This window comes from Mustela erminea, chromosome 10 (assembly GCF_009829155.1).
Source record: "Mustela erminea isolate mMusErm1 chromosome 10, mMusErm1.Pri, whole genome shotgun sequence".
In the NCBI taxonomy this organism is placed as follows: domain Eukaryota; kingdom Metazoa; phylum Chordata; class Mammalia; order Carnivora; family Mustelidae; genus Mustela; species Mustela erminea.
Window position 1 is genome coordinate 37,073,906 of NC_045623.1, and position 21,600 is coordinate 37,095,505.

Here is a 21,600-nt window from a genome sequence, read left to right on the forward strand (position 1 = left end):
ACAGACCCCTAAATGTCTCCAAGACCCTGTCAGAGGATCTTAATGGTCAAACTTTTGATAATGATAGTAAGAAGTTATTGTTACTTTACAATGTGTTCGCATTTAATGGTGATGCAAAACATATAGAGGATAAAACTGTTGGGACCTTAGCACAAATGTAAATAGTGAGATTAAACTATACTTATACTCATTTGAGTTCTTCACTGCCAAACACTTGCAGCATAAAACAATGACCTGGTGGCTCAGTTGATTAGACATCTGACTCCTGATTTCAGCTTTGGTCATGATCTTGGGGTCATGGGGCTGCATGTTCAGTGGGAAGTCTGCTTGGGATTCTCTCTCTCCCTCTTCTTCTTCCCCTCCCCTCCACAAAATTAAAATAAATGAAAATAAAACAATGTCTGTTTTCCTTAAGAACAGAATTGATGAAGCAGTAAAAATTAACTTTATTAAAATCTCTAATCCTGAATACACATCTTTTTTATATTCTTTGTGATGAAATAACACTTTTGCTGCATAGCAAAGTATGATATTTGTACTTGAGAAAAAACACCTGTTTGAAAGGTACGTGCTGAACTAGTCATTTTTGCAAGAACCATTTTTACTTGAAAAAAAAACAAAACTGATGAACTATGGTTTTTCAGACTTAGATATTTTGCAGTCTGTTTTTAAAAATGTCATCATGGAGGAAGATAACCAACCAATAGCATTTGTTGCCAATGATAAAGTTTAAACTTTTAAAAATTAGAATTTTAGAAACCATGTGTTATAGCAAATTTGACCGCTTTTCTATACTTAAGGACTTATCTGATGAATTTGGTGGTGGTATTAATTAATGTGAGTTTTTGGTGTTGAATAACAAAATATATCAACGTTTGGAAGATTTGTATGTCTCACTGAACCAATATTTTTCAAATTACCAATGTGTGGTATTAAAAAATTATGCAGAGCTAATGCCATTCAAATTATAAGATATACCAATTGATATTTATTTAGCAGAGAATCAATTTCTTGCTTTGTGATATGATTTCTAAATCAGTGGATGTTTAAAAAATACTTATTTCTAAAATTTCAGTAAAACCAGTATCACCTAAAATTTAATTACCAGTTAACAAATATTTCATTTTAGTGCTATCTTTTCATTACTCAAAATGGTTAACAAATAGTAAATAGTTTCTAAGAAGCCACACTTAGCTTGCATTTTAATCATTCATTCCTTAAAACCATGAAAAAAATTTTTGTTGTTGTTGTTATATTTGTGGATATACTTATGGATGACATGAGGAGAAGTTTTAAAAATAGTTTAAAAGAAGTTTAAAAATTTTGAAAGAAGATGATAACCAAGGGAAGGACCCAGTATTGAACCACTGAATCATTTCTTCTTAGTCCTTTGTCAGGAATCAATATTTGCTACTTCATTGAAATGAAATTATTTGGGTAGTTTGAAATGTATACATAAACACATATTAAACACATACAGTAAAATATAGGCATGATGGGTTAGGAAGACAATTTATGGTACAGAAAATAAACATCTAGAAAGTTAAATATTTTGTAAAGCATTGTGATTAAACTACTTTTGGAGAAATTTAGTTAAGTTTGCCACTTGACTTGGGAATATTTTAGAGTTTTATAGGCAGCCAGGAGACTAGTGTTTGAAATCTACATATACAACTAGTTTACTCTGTACAAATTGTTTCAACTTCTATAGCCTGTATCTCCTCATTTATAGCATAAATTAACATCTACCTCTAAGAGTTTCCATAGAAATTGAATGAGATCATATACTACATGCAATTCAAATAGGAAGCATTATTTTTTAGGATATTCAGTGGGGTTCCTAATAGCACCAGTCTATTCCATACAGTGGGTGTAAGAAGTCAGGGATAGCTCTTGATTAATGAAGAGACCTCACTGTTGAGAGGCCATGTGGTCTGAGTAGTTTTTGACATAGTAGTGATATATTTGTGCTGGAACACAGTTATTTTCTGATATCTACTGAATAATTTAATTATCCATGCATAGCAGATATTTTATTTGAGTTTAAGGCCCAAAGTGTCAGCCATAGAGCAAATTTTCTCTGTAAAGTCAATTGTTCTGTATGCAAATAAATCATACAGAAGCAGTCTTCCTTGTGGAGAACCTTACTGGGCTCAAGACTGTCAGACAGTTCCCTTGCCATTTTTTTTCTCCTCTAATAGTTCAGAAGTTATATGCTCTATTTTTTTTCTAGAAATTTTAACATGAATGAGTTTAACATGAAACTCTAAAGTTACTAAAATTATATTTTGTTCCAATTAAACAAGGACCTTAGAAAACTTGAATTTCAAACCCCACTCCCAATTTATATGATCATTTTCATATATCTTAATTCTATATATTTAAAACCAAAATATTTTTATTTATAAATAATCAGTAATTGTTTATATTTACTCACATTTTGGCTAACTTTGATCTTCATTTCTTTTTGTCTCTCAGATCTTCTAACTAGCATTATTTTCTTACCTCAAGACATGTTCTTAGTAATGATCTTTCTCTCAATTCTTATTTCCCTGAAATATCCTTACTTTTTACTCATTCTTAAAAGTATGCTTCCTGTGTATAGAATTCCAGCTTGACAATTCTGTCTGCTTAATGAAAACAAATGTTCAGCTTACATCTGGCTTCCATTGTTGCTGTTGAGAAGTCATCTGTCAGTCTAATTGTTATTTTTGAGAGCCTTCTATTATCTCTCTCTTCAGTGTTCTGCCACTGTCACTGTGACGTGATTAGGATTAGACTTTTAAAAATTATCTTGCCTGGGATTTTTGGAGTTGAGGTCTTCAGTATTTCAATTGGCTCTTTAATCAGTTCTGTACATTTAGCATTCATTATTTTTTTCCATCTTATTTTTGCTTCATCTCCCTCTACTCCCCTTCTGGAGGGACCTAAATGTGTTTTAGCATTACTCACTCTATCTTCTATGTCTTTTAACTTCTCAAAATCCTCATTCTTTTGTCTTCCTGAACTGCTCACCTGGATATTTTCTTCTAATTTAACTTCCAAGCCAAAAATTTTGGTGGTTGTTTGAAACTGTTTAGATCTGTTCATTGAAGTTTTAAAATTTTGTTACAATTAAAAAATTATTTATAGGCTTACTCTTTGGTACTTAAAAAATGTGCTTGTGGGGCATCTGGGTGGCTCAGTTGGTTAAGCATTTGCCTTTGGCTCAGGTCATGATCCTGGGGTCCTGGAATTGAGCTCTGCATTGGGCTCCCTGCTCAGAGGGGAGTCTGCTTCTCTCTCTCTCTCCCCCTCTTCATGCTCTTTCTCAAATAAATAAATAAAATCTTAAAAAAAAAATCTAATTGCTTTTGATCATGTGTTTTAAATCTCCCTTTTTTTCTTTAAACTTAAAAAAATATTTTAAGCATTCTTAGTCTATATTCTGTGTCTACTAATTCTAATAGTTATATATATATGTACTTATATTTATATATCTACAAATGTGTGTGCTAAAGTTTTTCTTGAAATATATGTTGACATGCAATATTATATTAGTTTCAGGAGTAAAACATGATAATTTAACATTTATATGCATTATAAGCATTACTGGATTCTTACTAGTTACCATAAATGTAGTTACTATCACCATAGAAAGTCATTGCAATATTATTAACTATATTCTCTATGTTGTAATTTTCATCTCTGTGAATTATTTATTTTAAAACTGGAAGTTTGTACTTCTTGATCACCTTTACCTATTTTGCTCATTCTTCTACCTGTCTTCCCTCTGGGAACCACCAGTCTGTTCCCTGTATTTCTGAATCTTTTTGAGTTTTTGTTTGTTCATTTGTTTTGGTTTTGATTCCACAATTACTGAAACCATATGGTATATGTCTTATTCTGACTTATTTCATTTAGTATAATACCTTGTAGGTTCATCCCATGTTGTTGCAAATGGCAAAATTTCATTATTTTTAATGACTGAATAACATTTCATTGTATGTATGTGTATATGTGTGTGCACGTGTGTGTGTGTATCACATCTTCTTTATCCATTCATCTATCAGTGGACATTTAGGTTGCTTCCATATTTTGGCTACTGTAAATGATGCTACAGTAAATATAGGAGTGCATGTATCTTTTTAAATTAGAGTTTTTGTTTTCTTTGCATAGATACATAGAAATGGAATTACTGGATTATATGGTATTTCTATTTTTATTTTTCTAGGAATCTCTACAGAGTGACAGGCTGACAGCAGAGTAAGGAGGGACTTGCATTTCTCAAGTGTGAAATCAGTTTTTAGTTGCTTTTGAATGAGCCTGGCCTTGATATCTTTAAAATAGATTTAAAGGACTAACGTAAAGCCCTGAACAAGTATAAACATGGTTACAGAAGGGATTAGTATTGGAGGATTAGGCAGAAGTAAATTCACATAAAATTTGAATCAAACTAAATAGAGGCTGAAGACTAGATGGAAGATTACTTAGGAGGAAATGTTAAACTAAAATTTGTTATTGTAGTAACAATAAGGATATAGTTCAAGATAGTTTTTCCTTATTAGTTGGGTGACTCAGTATTCCTGTCTAAGGGTATAATGTTGTCTTCCTATGGTTTAAGCCCATACGATAAAGTAGCAACTGGTTTCTTTTAGTGGTATTTTTGTTAGCTCTGGGATGGATTTATTACAACTGGTAGTCTGGAGAAGACAAATTCTATGCTTTCTTTCTTTCTTTCTTTTTTTTTTTTGAAAGAGAGAAAGAGAGAGTGAGCATGCATGGGGTTTGTGGGGAGGGGCAAAGGGAGAGGGAGAGGGAGAATACTAAGCAGGCTGTGTGCTCAGTACAGAGCCCAATGCAGAGCTCAATCTCAGGACCCTGAGATCGTGGCCTGAGCTGATATCAAGAGTTCAATGCTTAGCCAATTGGGCTTCACAGATGCCCCTATGCTTTTTTTTTATTGAGCATGGTGATAGTCATTGGGGATACAATGGTGATAAGAGACTGTCTTCTGCCCTCAAGAAGCTCACCTTCTGGAGAGGAAATAAGGACAAGTAAATTGTCAATTAACACACAGAGGGTTAAATGTTATGCCAAGGGTGAGGATAAGGTGATGTGAGGGAACTGAACCCGATCAGAAGGGGGATTAGAGAAGTTGGGGAATGCTTCTAAGGGGAGTGACACCAGGTCTAAGACCCGAAGTATGGTCATGAGTTATCCTTGTAACTGTAGGATGTGGAATTGGAGAGGCGGTAGAGAGGTGACTTTCCAGGAGAATGAAAAGGACTTCACAGCCTGGGGTTGATAGATACTGCAATATATAGAGAAAGGATGGATGGAGGCCAGTATATACAATGTGAGAAGGTGTGAGATCTGAGATGGGAGTGGTGAGCTAAAGGTGGAACATGGAAGGCTTTCAGTCATATCATTGGGCTTGAACTTCACACCAAGAACAAAGGAGAGTGACAGGATCATATTTATACTTTAGAAAGACTCTGATAGTAGGGCGAAGAATGGTTGGAAACAGGGCCACATTGCTAGCACATATGTCTTGTGTTAATTAGAAAAAAAACTTGTATGAATTATAAAAATGTGCTCTCTCTTGGCAGGCAAATGACCAAATAGTGTTCCCTAAACTTGATCTTGGGAGCTGAGTTTGGACTGTATTTTGTCCTTTTCTTCCTTACTACCAACATGACTCAGTGCTTTTGGGACGTACAAAACAGAAAAGGGTTATATAGGAATCCAGGTGACAGCTGCTGGGGGAATGAACTAAGGGATGAAGACAGGTGGACAGCTTTTTGAGATATTCAGAATTGATGGGAATTGGTGACAGATTGTATATGAAAGGTAATAAAGGGAATGTTTCTGTATTTGTATGTGCATTTGCATATTCAGCACTTTACCCTTCCCTCTCTCCTCTTTTATTCCTTCTCCTGAGGACATAGTTCTGTTCTCCAGAGAGCTCACAATATAGTTAAGGGGGCTAAAGGAGGGCTTCTGTCAGTTAAGTAACCAAGTAAATATATTTGGGAGTTAATACTATATGAAGAGTGGAGAGTAGGACACAAAAGAAGTGGTCCATTCTCTTTGAGTGATTATAAATAGACATAGTCTCTGCCTTCATGGTTTTTAGGCTTTATTGTGAAAGCAGTTCAGGAGCTAGTATAGTCTTTCTCTGATTACTTTGGGGGCAGTGTGGTAGATGTGTTGTGGGTAGACTGAAGACAGAGAGATCAGGTAGGGACCATCTTTATCCAGGAGATGATGATGGGTGCTGAACTGAGGCCACCTCACTGAAGGTGATGCAGGGAGAGATTAAAGTTAAGGAGAGGTCACTGATCAGACTCATTGACTAATTGGATAAAAAGTGTGAGGAAACTGGAGGATCAGGGGATGGTTTCCTGGTCTCTGATATGAATGACTGGGCAGTAAGATATTTTTCTCTCTTGAGAAAAGAAATTTAGAAGGAGGTTTGAGTGAAGAAAATAAACTCTGTTTTATAGAATTTATTTTGTTTCCTGACCAAAAGTGATAAATTTATATCCAAATAATTCCCTAAACCACCCACATTCTTCAGGTTGGCTCAAAATTGTGTGTGTGTGTGTGTGTGTGTGTGTGTGTGTGTGTGTGTGTGTTTGTTTGTGATGTTCATGGTGATGGGACAGAGAGTGGAGGAGGAACAGGAAACTCAGAGGGATTTTTTTCAATAGTACTCTGCCCTGACATTAGGCTCTCTGGAATCTGGAAAATAATGATTTCCTCTGTGAAGTAAGCTGGCTGATCAAGTTTCTAAATCCATTTGAAACAGCATGTCTATTTAGAGAAAAGCAAAAGATTTTCATAGTTGTTAGTTTCAAGCTTAGCCAGAGCTTCAAATTATGAAGTAAGTGATGGCTCTAGGTTCATGTCATCATTTGAAAAGGTATTTTATTAGAATGTTATTATAGGTGCTTAGGCTTTATGATAACTTCCTGGTTCATGGAACCATATAAAGTTATTTACAAAGAATACTTATTTTTTCATATGACAGCTTTAAAGGTAGGATTACCATGTAAGGAAATAGAGACTGTGCTTTGTGAAACTCCAGAAGTGCCATTCATGTAAGGTATGATTTGAATGGATCCCTTTAGTGTTGTGTATGTGGTGGTCTCAGATAAGGTTTAGGATTCTATGGAAACAGAAACAGAAACTGAGGGAATTGAGACCAATCTAAAAGAAGGACCCATGCTGGGCACCAGAAGTAAAGGGCTGACTAGAGATGAAGACAAAGACTTGCCAAGAAGTCCAGCATGGAAAATGACTGGACCGGGGCGCCTGGCTGGCTCAGTGGGTTAAGCCGCTGCCTTCGGCTCAGATCATGATCTCAGGGTCCTGGGATCGAGCCCCATATCGGGCTCTCTGCTCAGCAAGGAGCCTGCTTCCTCCTCTCTCTCTGCCTGCCTCTCTGCCTGCTTGTGATCTCTCTCTGTCAAATAAATAAATAAAATCTTTAAAAAAAAAAAAAAAAAGAAAATGACTGGACCTTTACCTACAGAAGGAAGAATAGATGGGGAGGTAAACACAAGTGTTTGTTTTTGTTTTTGTTTTTTACAAGAGGGAATAAACTGGAAAGAGAGTAGGAGTTTAGTGTCCAGGGAATTGTTCTATGTATCAGTTGGTTTGTCACCATAAATTTGTTTAGTGATATTGTTGAATGTGGTCAATTATTGTGAAATCCATTTATTGAGCAGTATTAACTCATTGGGATATAAACATGAAAAAAATGATGTATTCCAGTAGCTATACTGAGCTGTGCTCTACTGAGGTCCCCTCCCTATCTTTTTGGGTAGCAAATTCTCTTACTGACATCATAACCCAATTCTATTAGTATTGTCAGTTTTGGTTTTCAGACAGTCCTAGTTTTATGGTTAAGACCCAAATCCTGTTGATATTAAAACTTGTGTCTTTTATTTGAGCTGTAGCTCTTTTCTTTATCTTCTCTAATTCAGACTTATCTTTAGTGACTTGAAATAGTGGGAGAAAGGGGGATATGGCCTCAGTCTCAATTAACTGTGTCTCCCTTGTCCTCGGTACATTCTACTTGAGTCTTAGGGAGGAGGAATAGGAGAGACTAGTGTCTCTAACAGCACTTAGTCCTGCTGTTGTGTGGTTTCAGGTATCACTCAGGGTAGTGGGTGCTCAAAAGCCAGTCTCTAGCAGGTTCTTGGGAGATCCCAAGTAAATTAAACCCAGTCATCTTCTATAATTCCCCTCAGTCAGTAAGAACTACATTCTTGGGCGCCTGGGTGGCTCAGTTGGTTGGCAACTGCCTTCGGCTCAGTCATGAACCTGGAGTCCCGGAATCAAGTCCCACATCAGACTCCCTGCTTGGCGGGAGTCTGCTTCTCCCTCTGACTCTCCCCCATCTTGTGCTTTCTCTCTCTCTCTCTCTCAAGTAAAGAAATAATAAAATCTAAAAAACAAACAAACAAAAAAAGAAACTACATTCTTTAATGTACCAAACATGCATGAAATCCTTAGTGCATGAAGATAATTCCATTGGAAGACCTCTCTTTTCTACCTTCTCTTTCTTGCCCATTTCTTTAGTCTTAGCAACATCTAGAACTCTGCTCATCCAGTGGTTCAGCAGTATTGATATGAGAGGATTACCATCTCTTAATCTATGTGGCTTCCTGAGATTTACCACTAAATTATTTGTAAATAATTTATTATTAGTCTAGGGGAGGTTCCACACACCTCCATATAAGGAAATTCCTTGCTGTTCCACAATCGTCACTGTTACATTCTTCATATTTGATGTGGTCTTTCTGAGGCAATTTGGAGAAACTACATTACATTTCCTAGAAACTGCGTGATTTGGGGTGAAAGTTGGTCAAAAGGGACACTCACTTGAAATTTGGAAGGCAGAAGTAAAGCAGCAGCCATCCATACTTGTCTGAATGTGAGGCAGTAAGAGGCAGTAAGAAGGAGATGGGCTGGCATCCTCCAAGTCTTCTTCCTGAATCCTGACCTTGTAGACTGTAGTGATGCCAGGACTACCACAAGATGCTCAGCAGCAAATCCACAGAGGTGGTGGCTATGCAGAGACAACGGTTTTCTTATATGAGACTCATTCACAGTCCTACTCCAGTTCCAGTGCTTCAGGGAAGCTTGGCAGTAACTTTTTTTTCTTTCTGGATCCTCCAACTTCTTTTTCAGTTTTTTACTTCCTAAGCTTGACTCCTTTAATAAATTTCCTACTTTGTAATATACATAGTGGATCTGTTTCCCTGATGGAATTCTAATACCATTATTGTTTCAGTTTTCTATTACTGTGGACCAACTATCCCAAAGCTTAGTGGCTTAAAACAACCATTTTACTAATTTCATGTTTCTCTGGGTTGACTGGACTAAGCTAGGTGGCTCTTCTGCTGGTCTTAACTTGGAGTTTGGTGACTATGGATGGAATTGTGTAGAGGTTTGACTCATAGCACTGAACCATTTGAAAACTCAGTGGCTTAAGACAGCATCCATTTTATTTTCTCCATGTCTTTTTGTTGACTGGGTTTAAAAGGGAGTTTCCTTTGTTGGTCATGCTTCTAGTCTGGTGATTACAGATTGAACCGTCTTGTGGTTAGACCAGGAAGTAGGGATTTTGGCCTCTTCTTTCTCCATATAGTCTCAGAACCTCTTCAGTGGTCTCTTCATCACCATAGCTGAAGTTTGTATATGGAAGCTCAAGGTTCCCAGGAACACACAAGCAGAAGCTTTTATCATTTCTGCTATATTCTGTCAGTTAAAGCAAGTCACTGGGACAACCAGGATTCAAAGTAGGAGATAACTACCTAAGCCCATGTTGTGGTATAAGAATAAGAATAAGAATAGGAGATAATAACAATGGTGATATTAGGAATTGTGGATCTTTAGAAACCATTTTTATGATTAGGTACTAACTTTTCTGTTTGGCCTACAGTAGGCCTGGCTACTTTACTGTTACTTTGAGCTGTGCTCTTCCTAGACCCATTTTATGCTGGTGTCACAGTACATGTTCATCATGCACTGTGTTTAGGTCCTACCATTTATACATGCTTTATTAGATCATTCTGGCCTGAAACACCGGCCACCACAAATAGTATGAATAAGTGCATCAGAAGGTATTTCTCACAGTCCCGGTTGAGCAGCTATGATTGTGAATGTATACCACCCCTCAGTATTTAGCTTGTGACACTGCCCACTACCTGTCTCTAGGGGCAGCAGCCAGTTGGGTGGCTCCCGGTGTGAATCTTTTTTTCCATTCAGGAATCCTACAGTTACTTGATTCTCTGAGGTTGGTATAGAGGTTTTCCTTCTCCATGTAGGGCTGTCTCTTTTCATTTACTAGGAAAATTTAGATTTATTTTCTGTAGTTAGATTCCCCATGAAAGGCAATAGCCCTGAGGTTTCTTTTCCAAACCTGATACTTTCTTTGGTGATTAACTAGATCTAATTAACTATTAGAGTATGAATGATGCCATGGGGCCATTAAAAAAAAGCCCATGCAGAGATCCCATGTTATATATACTATCACCAGTTGATTCTAAACTACAGCCAGGATTGGCTTCATGGGAAAGAGACCTGTCCATTTGCATAGAGAATAGGTCTCATTGAAGGCTTTGCCATTGCCATCTTGAAATTCTTTTTGATTTTGAACAGGGATCCCTTATTTTCTCTTTTGCATTAGGTCCTTTGAATTATACAGCCTATACTAACTCTAACAATGTAACCATTCAGTTATTTGTCTGATTCTTACTAACTCAACAATTAGTGACTGATATAGATCTGAAAATAAAACTAAACTAGGATTTAACCTGGAAGTCTGACCTGAGAGTGCCCTACTGAGACCTTCCTAAGCATAGCTTTTATGCTGGAACATCAGGGCGATAATAACCTGGTTGGTGGGCTTTGGTTCTAGAGCAGGGGGGTGGGTAGAGAGGACACAGAGAATGTCTGATTGTCACATATTATTTCTACTGCCAACATAGAATTTTAGGCTTTTATTCCCTGCTTGGTAAAAGGCCAGATGTCTTATACTTATCCCTTTACTACCTTTTCTCCATAAAGCTTATAACTATGGCTTTCCACTGTGCTGAAAGAATTCCTGTGTAGGAGAGTAGGTGCTTTATGTCCCATGTTGTTTGTATCATTATGGTCTCTGGCAGATTTGGCCATGGATTATAATGTGATCTTGAATGCTCTTCCCAATCTACATTCTCTCTTTAATTGATTTAATTTAATTAATCTCATTTATTACTTTGGTGTAAGTTTTAGGTTATAATTGGAGTAATAATTAAAATGTTATATTTTAAATTTTTTAGTTTTCTTTCTTTATCTGAAAGCAAGGGCAGAAGACAGTACCTTCAGTAATTCTTTCCTATAATAAAAGAAAAAGTACACAGGGAGGAATGGCTTTTTGACTGAAAAAAAAATATATATATATGAATGATTGTATTGAGCTGAAATCAGGAAAAACTGTGGTTTGACAGATGGTTATTGATTTTTATTTACTAGTATTTTCCATGTCAATGAATTATAGTAAACATGAACTTATTCATGTTTTATATATATTAATATATAAGTGGAGACTTTAGGTGAAAGCAATAATATCAATTTAAACATAAAAGTACCAAGACCAAATTTATTTTTTCTCACGTATTATTTACTTGCTCTCCTACACTTGAATTTTGACTACTGAAATAGATAATTTTAACTTCTTGACAGAATTTATTGTTCTTGAATTTATTTATTCTTCTTGAATTTTTGTTCTAGATAACTTTTGTATCAGAAAATCAACATGAATATCAGGTATCAATATAAAAAATCTTTATTCATCATTCTTTATGACAAATAAATAAATAAAATATTTGAACTTTAATATTAACTTATCAATTTTCCAAGTACCCCTGGACATTTATATTTAATCAAAGTATCCCTTCTAGAACTCTTAAAATTATTTTTATGAATTCATGGTCACAAGAATGAACTTAGAAATTCAGTTTTTTGTTGTGTTTTTTAAAATCCTATTCTAGGTCTTCTTGAAATTTTTTTCTTGTGTATGATACAAATGGTGGCACTTAAAATAATACTGACAACTGCCACAGATCCAACCACTAGCAACACCAAAGAAGAAATGCTAATTCCGGAATTAGGATGACTTTCATCAGGACCAGGTTCTGCTTGAGGAATAAGTAAAGCTACTTGTGCAATGTTGGATAGTTTTGATCTCAAATTGCTTTTATCCACACTTTGAATGGCAATAAATATGTGAGTCGTATTTTCTTCTGAGATATTTCCTGGTTTAAATGCAAAGGTTTCTTTGGAGTTGGCCTCGTTTGGTAACAGGTCAGTAGTGCTTACTTGGAGAGCATTATCAAAATTGTCTCTTAGGTCCAGGATACTTCCACTTATTTTTATGATACACTGTTCAGCTAAGAAAAAAAAAAATTAGGTATATCTTAGAAACTGGAGAATATAATGTTAAATTCTTTTTTATCCATTCTCCTCAAAATGTTTAGTTGTGCAAAGCTTATACTCATAGCCAAAGTCTTACTAATTTTTCAGTGAAAGCTTAATTGATTTTTAAACTCCTAAATGCTATCTTCTTTGTCCAAAATGTGTACCACTTTATAATGTGTCATGTTTGATTGATTTGAAAATATCAGATTATAAAATTAATACTTCACTGAGCAGTTAATTAAAAATTCTTCTCCTCCCATCTACGCTTATACCCTTGCTTTTGCCATGAGCACCTTTCACTTAATCAACACTACATGTCATTTCATCCTTACCTTTTCCAACATCAAAATTATCTCCTGGTGCTGTCCATGTTAGACTGATCCCATCCCCCTCAAAGGTGGCCTCAACGTCCATGATTTGACTTGGTGGGTACAGGTCAGGCAAGGGAAGTTTTGAAACATTTGCAATCACAAATGCACCTCCAGATGCTGTTCTAGTGAAACTCTCCAAGGCTGTTTGAGTATCCTCGTCAATTTCAACTCTTGGTGGATTCCCTTCAATTTTTCCTGCATTAAAAATTTGTAGTATTTAATGAGCAAGTCTATACTAGTATTTTTAGAACTAAATGAATTAAATTCCTCATTCTACATTTCCCTGCTCCTCCCCTTTTTTCATATGTAGTGAAATATGAAATATACACAGTCACATTTTACTAAGTTTGGTGACAGAGTCATAAAGATCCAATTGGTGGCAGAATTTTTTCTTTAGCATCCTGACCAGGATATTGTGGGATAGAATTGGATAACAAATCGCTTTAGAATTAAGGCTGCACTGAATGGGAATAATGTTATATAATTCAATATATGTCCTTTAAAAAACAATTGCTTTATTTCTCAAATTATCTTCAGGCTAGGAGTAAACCTGGGGAAATTTTACTGTTTCCCTTTAAACCATTTGTGCCAGGCTTCTCTCTTCCTCCCTGCTACAAGTCTAAGGAATAATACTTCAAGTTATATTCCGATTGCCAACAGAGAACCCCTAAAGGTCATAAGATAAGGGACAAGCTGAAGGAAAGCTAACAAAGAATGCATTCTTAATCCAAATAGTCGTCATCTTACTCTACACATTTTTGCTTTTGACTTACTAAAAACATTCAAAATAAATATTTACTTATTTAGTATCTTTATCAACTGAATCAGGTATCTATGTAACCCAAAAAATAAATTCTGCCACAAGCGTGTATTTAGGTACATAACCCGTTTTTACACACATTAACCTGTTTTTCTTCATCTTGAGTTAGAAATTTGATATATTGTTGTTGATGTTGGTGAAATACCAACTGAGTATTATTCCCACCTTAAAAGACCACCAGAGACGTGAGTCAAAGCCAAGCAGCAAGGGTCGTTTATTGCAGGTTCGAACCTGGACCTCTGCACCGCTGGTTGCCGATAAGGCCGAGAGGTCCAGAGCTGGGTTGGTGCAGGGTTTTTATAGACAGATAAAAACCTGTGGGGCTGAGCTGATTGGTTGACAGTTTGAACAGGCATACTTGGTGCCAGCGGATTGGTTCAGGGGGCCCGCGCGCGCGAAAAAAGCAAGCGTTTGTACAGAAGCGAAACTAGCTGGTTAACAGGATAAAAATGCACTTCTAGCCAGGGGGGTTCTTTTGGTCTTTCATTGGTTTGGTGCTCCAAACTAATATATAATGGCTGACATTTATTGAGTGCTTGCTAGATGCCAGACCCTATACCAAAGCTTAGGTTATTTCGGAGGCAAACACAGTATGACTGAGAACTTCATTTCAGAAATGAGAAAAGCTGTACTTTGAGTTGTAAAATTTTCGAAGCTTTAATCATGTTAACTCACAATTATTCAAGCCAGATATCAGATATCATTATTTACCATCCACTACCCATCCTGGTATATGTGCAGCTCTAGTCAGTGGATGCCGTAAGTATTGTGCAGCCACATTTGTCCCTCTGTGAGCCCATACTTTAAAGTTATATCTGCCGTTTTCTGAATAAGCTATAAAATATCTGGAGTACACCCCATAATTCTTGAAAGAATCGGCACATTGTCATAGAAATGAAGGAATAAAGTACTATTGTAAAGAAAAAGAAAAAATGTGCATTTTCTAAGCCAAGCATATGGACTTTATAAGCACATCCCCTCGATCAGGCTATTTTGTGGTTGACTCATTAGGGAATATTTCCATTATGCTTTACCAACCAGTATCTTGTTAAATTGATATACATTTTTGTTGTATATATGCATATATATATATAAATCAGGTACTTATATATGTGTAGTAAATACCTTCATTTTATCAGTTTCTATGCAGACTATTATAGTACTTTTTTTACATATTTTAGCCGAATGGTTTTCTTGCAGCTCTTACCTAAACACATAATTATCTCATCTCCTGTTCAAATCAAAAGGATCTCCACTAAGAAAAAGCATCTGCATAGGATTTAATTCTTACCATAGTCACCTCAAAATGACGTACTTTGACTTCAGCTACTTTTTGTTTTGTTTTGTTTTGTTTTTATATCCTTACCTCTTGCTCTATGATCCATTAACTCCCTGGTCTGGTGATGGAAAACCCCCATTTATTATTAGAATAAACATTTAGGTGAGCTAAGGAATATTGTATCATAAGTATATTTCTTGGTATCACCAATACTAGAGTTATTCATCAAATTGCAAACACCTTTCTCAGGGGTTCAACCCTCTAAGACAGCAGTTCTTGAAATGGGATCCTTAGACAAGCACTACCTGCATGCCTCTTGATCATATTAGAAATGCAAATTACTTAGATCTTCGAGGGAAGGGTGTAGCATTCTGTGTTATAACAAGCCCTTCAGGTGATTCCTTTGCAGGCTAAACTTTGAGAACTTCTGCTCCAAGTCATTGTTTATCACCAACACTTTCTTAGGTAAAGGCATACCAGTAGCCATCTGGTGAAACCTTGAGAAATGAAGCAAGATGCAGCTTAAGTTTTAATGTAGCATGTCAGGGGTTGGGAAAAGAGGAAAACTCAGGAAATAGTTGAGGAAAATATTATTATACCAGATGATTGCACATAGATGCACCAAAGAACATTTTTACCTTCTAAATTTTTCACAGGGCATATGCTAGTTGATGATAGGATTATAAATTGACTGAATTAATTACATTGCAAAAGATACTGTTAGAAAATTCTGACAACTCAGAAGGTTATCAGTATGGTAATTTCCTTGCTCACTGCCCTCTCAAAAGAAGGATCAGTTCCCAGAACAATCCAGAGTCTGGGAAAAAGGTACTGTTCACCCATACAGACCAGGGAAACAGAGCATGGCCAACTCTGTGTCTTGTTTTCTGCTTTTCAGACCTGGTATCTGATGCTCTAGAGATGTCTGCATCTGTTTTGGTGGTTCTACCTGTCCTTGGGCCTCAGTTCCCGAGACTACATGTTGTACTTTTTTCCAGCTGCTGGGAATTACTCTTACCTGTTTCCCCCTTCTCTGCCAGGGGCTCAAGTTCTATCACTTAATGCCGTCTGCTTGCTTGTGTTTCACTCACTCCGCCTGGGCTTTCTTAGTGATTTGTGCCTAAGAAATTCTTGTTCGGAATTCTTGCTGTTCTCAACTTCCTGAATCAGACCTTCCTGACTGATAACAGACATTGGTTGTACAGACGACAAAATAATACTGACAGTAAATAACGTTTATTGAGTGCTTACTATATGTAGGACACTTGATGTGTACTTCATAGGTTTTATGCGGACAGAATTTCCTGCTGGTCCTCCTGTTCATCCATAATTTACATCAATTCTACTGCCCCATACTGCTGCAGGGACCCATAACATATCCTGAGTTATGAAATTACAGACTTATTCATAAAAAACTGTGAATTACCTGCACCGTTATCCAAAAGTTCCAAAACTTCTGTTTTTCCATTATTTGATTCAATAGAAGCAGTCACATTGGCTCCAAGAACTGGCACATTCCCTTGTAGAACTTCTGCATAGACAATCACTGGGCTGGGAAAACTGTTTGTGTCTTTGTTCATTTTAGCCTTCACTGTGATTGGAGGCACAGAAGAATTGGCTGCCTGAGAATTTACTGTAATAGTTCATGTTTCTGGATATGCTTTGGGTTGAAGACTGTAAGTCCAAACACCCACCTAAAAATTCAGGAGAAATATAGTAAGTAGTCAAAATCAGGCTTTTCTGTGTTTTCACTATCCAACTCTGAAATAAATTTTATAAGCATGTTACTGAATACACAGGTTTTCGAGAGTTTTGAGGGTAAAGGAGGAGAACTGAGGCAGTTTAGACAGGGCATCGTGGCTATTGTCATGCATGATGTCCAAACACTGGGAAATCTCAGCTGGGAAAAATAAGTTTGGGAAAGTTTGCCTTGATCTTGGCCTTATTCTTTTACCTCACTGTCCATAGATCCTATGATCTGGTGATGGTACTAAGGAATGACTCTATAGCTATTCTAAACACCAATTTGCACAGATTCTCCTTTCATTGCCTCTTTAAAGTTCTTAGCCTACCTCATTTGTTTTCCTTCTGTTTCCCCTAATGTATACATTCTTTCTTCCTTTTTCCTGCTATCATAATTTTGGAGACCACATAGGCATAGGAATTACATTCTATTTTATTATAATTTTGAAGATGATACAAATACTGACACCCATAGTTGTTATAGTAAACAATGTATTTTCAGCATATTTATTTTCACCATAAAACATTTATTTTCACCATAAAACAAATGTGGGAGGAAGCCTAAAAGCTAACTGCTTACCTCTGCAATTCCTGGAATACTGAGATAGGCCATTTTTGGAAACTGCATCCCCTGTGAAATTTCTCATTGGTGTTCCACTGGGATCCCAGAGAGAAATAACAGGAGCCTGTCTGGTCCATGTGATGAGAATGTGTCCTTTCCCACAGTGCTATCAATTATTACAGTGCCATTCATCCAAGGATTATTGTTGAGTGTTAATCCCATACTTTCAAGCTGTTTAAATATATTTTAAAAATTAATGACTAGAGAAGAGAGCAACTTTATTCTGTTTTCATTTTTCATGAAGTTTTTAATTTCTGGCCTGAGGACAAGCTTATATAGTGCATCCTACTTTAGGTTTGTGATCTCTCTGAAAGCTGACTGGGATGTGACAGTCAGATAGTGTGAAATACAGAGTCTCAGGAAAGGATAGGGTATAATAAAAGCTTTAAAGCAGGAGAATGGGTTTTAGAGTTGGAGATATGACCCTATTATCTTTTTTTGCATTTTCTTGGCAAACACCACTCAAGTCTTTAGCAGTGAAGAATGCTACAGCCTCAGAGAAGAATTAGCTGTAGGGTATAGGTGTGTGCACATGCGTGCGTGTGTTTGTGTGTGTGCATGTGTGTGTGTTTTATCCTCAGTTTTATCCATCTAAATGATGAACTATAAAAAAATACTTATTGTGGTGGCTAGAGTATTTGAGTAAAGACACAGTAGAGAGGGGCCTCAAGAGAGACAATCAGGACCAGCAAATAATGAGACAAGGAAACATGGATTTTTCTCCTGATGTGAAATCTTGAATAATTTTCACAAATGAATGGAATGAGTAGCATCAGACAATAAACATGTCCAACAAGAGTGGAAAGGGGACAAACTGTGAGGATTGGAATCCTGTAAAGAGATGTGAAAGATAGGATGTTCTCTGAGAGGAGCTTTGAAGAAAGTTTTTCAAGTCTTTGTGGGTGGCTCTTCATCAAGGAAAGCCAAGTCTGTCCAGTGACCAAGAAGGTGCTTTCCCTAAGTGTGTCATTTTAGAAATGATGGGAAGTGTCTTTTCTATTCTAAACCAGTCTTAAACAAAAATATTTTCACACCAGTGCTGATAGAAGAGAGTGAATTCTACCACAGAGACATCATTGTAATGACAAAAATCTCAGTCCTATGTGAAGTGAGCATGTGTTTGAGTGGACCAAGTATTATCAAGTTAATCTGAATTGAGTAACTTTTTCAGGTACCCCATGAGGAAAGTCTAAGACAGTTGGAAGTCTTTGGCTACATGGTAGTACTAGGGGGAAATGACTGAGTAAAGAGTGAGATGCAGCCTTTTCTCTGTATTCTAGCTGCCACCATCCAAATTCAGGTTCCCATCTACTCAGATTATTGCAACATACCTTTAACTATTCTCACTATTCTCTCCCAAGACCTATATATCATTTACACAAACCCAGGTTAACATTTCAAAAATTTGTTTTATTTTTGTTATTTCTCTACTTAAGGACCTATAGGCATTTCAGGTGAGGGGAACAGAAATTTCTGCCCTTTCCACATCATTTAGAAAGCCATTCTTGAAACTTTGAGTGTATTCTGCATGCATGTGCCTCCGTTCTGGATGATATCCCGTATTTCGCTCTTACTTTTAAAACCCCTTTGGAGTATTCCATTTTAATGTCCCACAATCCACTCAAAACCCAAGGTTAAAATAGAGCCGAAAATAATAGCCCTCAAAATCACTTCTCCCTGTTTACATGTCGATTTTATCAGTGTTTTCTCAGTCATCTAGATTGAAACCTTCAGAAATGAACTTTATTCTCTTTCAGTTTATTCTCCATACACTGCCAAGCTAGATCTCAGATCAATTTTTAAACTACTTCCAGGGTGAGGCTGCAAACCCAACTTCCAAACCGATCTGCACATATTGTCTTAACTCTGAATCTTATACCTTCTTACTCTTCATTGTTGGAAGATAGAGGAAAATAGATTTGCTTTGGTGATCCTGGCAAGTTGTAATGTGGAAAGTGACTTAGTGAACTGGAAGGTGAAATTACATGATACACACTTGGTAGGAATGGATATTGATAGAAATAATTTTGTAAAAATATTTTGAAGGAAACAGGCTGTGTTGACATTTTACATGAGATGTGAATGAAGAATGAAGAAGGAAGTTGTCAAAATTTTTTAATCTAAATAGAAAATGGTGGTATTGTTGAAACACAAATGAGAAAAGAAGTAGAGTTCAGAAGAGAGATGAATAAAATAAAAAGTCAGTGAAAAAAGTGGTTGAAGAAGTAAGATAAGCCCTAAATTTGTAGATATGCACTGATGATTCACTGTCTTTTTTCTTTTTTCTTTTTATTTTTAATTTTTTTATTTTTTATAAACATATATTTTTATCCCCAGGGGTACAGGTCTGTGAATCACCAGGTTTACACACTTCACAGCACTCACCAAAGCATATACCCTCCCCAATGTCCATAATCCCACCCCCTTCTCCCAAACCCCCTCCCCCCAGCAACCCTCAGTTTGTTTTGTGAGATTAAGAGTCACTTATGGTTTGTCTCCCTCCCAATCCCATCTTGTTTCATTTATTCTTCTCCTACCCACTTAAGCCCCCATGTTGCATCATCACTTCCTCATATCAGGGAGATCATATGATAGTTGTCTTTCTCTGCTTGACTTATTTCACTAAGCATGATATGCTCTAGTTCCATCCATGTTGTCGCAAATGGCAAGATTTCATTTCTTTTGATGGCTGCATAGTATTCCATTGTGTATATATACCACATCTTCTCGATCCATTCATCTGTTGATGGACATCTAGGTTCTTTCCATAGTTTGGCTATTGTGGACATTGCTGCTATAAACATTCGGGAGCACGTGCCCCTTTGGATCACTACGTTTGTATCTTTAGGGTAAATACCCAATAGTGCAATTGCTGGGTCATAGGGCAGTTCTATTTTCAACATTTTGAGGAACCTCCATGCTGTTTTCCAGAGTGGCTGCACCAGCTTGCATTCCCACCAACAATGTATGAGGGTTCCCCTTTCTCCGCATCCTTGCCTGCATCTGTCATTTCCTGACTTGTTTATTTTAGCCATTCTGACTGGTGTGAGGTGATATCTCATTGTGGTTTTGATTTGTATTTCCCTGATGCCGAGTGATATGGAGCACTTTTTCATGTGTCTGTTGGCCATCTGGATGTCTTCTTTGCAGAAATGTCTGTTCATGTCCTCTGCCCATTTCTTGATTGGATTATTTGTTCTTTGGGTGTTGAGTTTGCTAAGTTCTTTATAGATTCTGGACACTAGTCCTTTATCTGATATGTCATTTGCAAATATCTTCTCCCATTCTGTCAGTTGTCTTTTGATTTTGTTAACTGTTTCCTTTGCTGTGCAAAAGCTTTTGATCTTGATGAAATCCCAATAGTTCATTTTTGCCCTTGCTTCCCTTGCCTTTGGCGTTGTTCCTAGGAAGATGTTGCTGCGGCTGAGGTCGAAGAGGTTGCTACCTGTGTTCTCCTCAAGGATTTTGATGGATTCCTTTCTCACATTGAGGTCCTTCATCCATTTTGAGTCTATTTTTGTGTGTGGTGTAAGGAAATGGTCCAGTTTCATTTTTCTGCATGTGGCTGTCCAATTTTCCCAGCACCATTTATTGAAGAGGCTGTCTTTTTTCCATTGGACATTCTTTCCTGCTTTGTCGAAGATTAGTTGACTGTAGAGTTGAGGGTCTATTTCTGGGCTCTCTATTCTGTTCCATTGATCTATGTGTCTGTTTTTGTGCCAGTACCATGCTGTCTTGATGATGACAGCTTTGTAATAGAGCTTGAAGTCCGGAATTGTGATGCCACCAACGTTGGATTTCTTTTTCAATATCCCTTTGGCTATTCGAGGTCTTTTCTGGTTCCATATAAATTTTAGAATTATTTGTTCCATTTCTTTGAAAAAGATGGATGGTACTTTGATAGGAATTGCATTAAATGTGTAGATTGCTTTAGGTAGCATAGACATTTTCACAATATTTATTCTTCCAATCCAGGAGCATGGAACATTTTTCCATTTCTTTGTGTCTTCCTCAATTTCTTTCATGAGTACTTTATAGTTTTCTGAGTATAGATTCTGTGTCTCTTTGGTTAGGTTTATTCCTAGGTATCTTATGGTTTTGGGTGCAATTGTAAATGGGATTGACTCCTTAATTTCTCTTTCTTCTGTCTTGCTGTTGGTGTAGAGAAATGCAACTGATTTCTGTGCATTGATTTTATATCCTGACACTTTACTGAATTCCTGTATAAGTTCTAGCAGTTTTGGAGTGGAGTCTTTTGGGTTTTCCACATATAGTATCATATCATCTGCGAAGAGTGATAATTTGACTT

The 21,600-nt window shown here is 36.7% G+C and overlaps 1 protein-coding gene across 1 annotated transcript in view; it reads right to left on the reverse strand.

Annotated features, from left to right (window-relative positions):
- The window catches only part of CLCA4 (chloride channel accessory 4), a 46,175-nt gene that overhangs the window by 2,852 nt on the left and 21,723 nt on the right, over window positions 1-21,600 (reverse strand). The window contains 9 exon segments of the mRNA XM_032303723.1: window positions 2,953-3,082; window positions 10,203-10,341; window positions 12,063-12,428; window positions 12,789-13,022; window positions 14,359-14,529; window positions 16,353-16,620; window positions 17,250-17,285; window positions 17,287-17,375; window positions 17,378-17,462. Coding sequence (XP_032159614.1) covers window positions 2,953-3,082; window positions 10,203-10,341; window positions 12,063-12,428; window positions 12,789-13,022; window positions 14,359-14,529; window positions 16,353-16,620; window positions 17,250-17,285; window positions 17,287-17,375; window positions 17,378-17,462 — 1,518 coding nt within the window.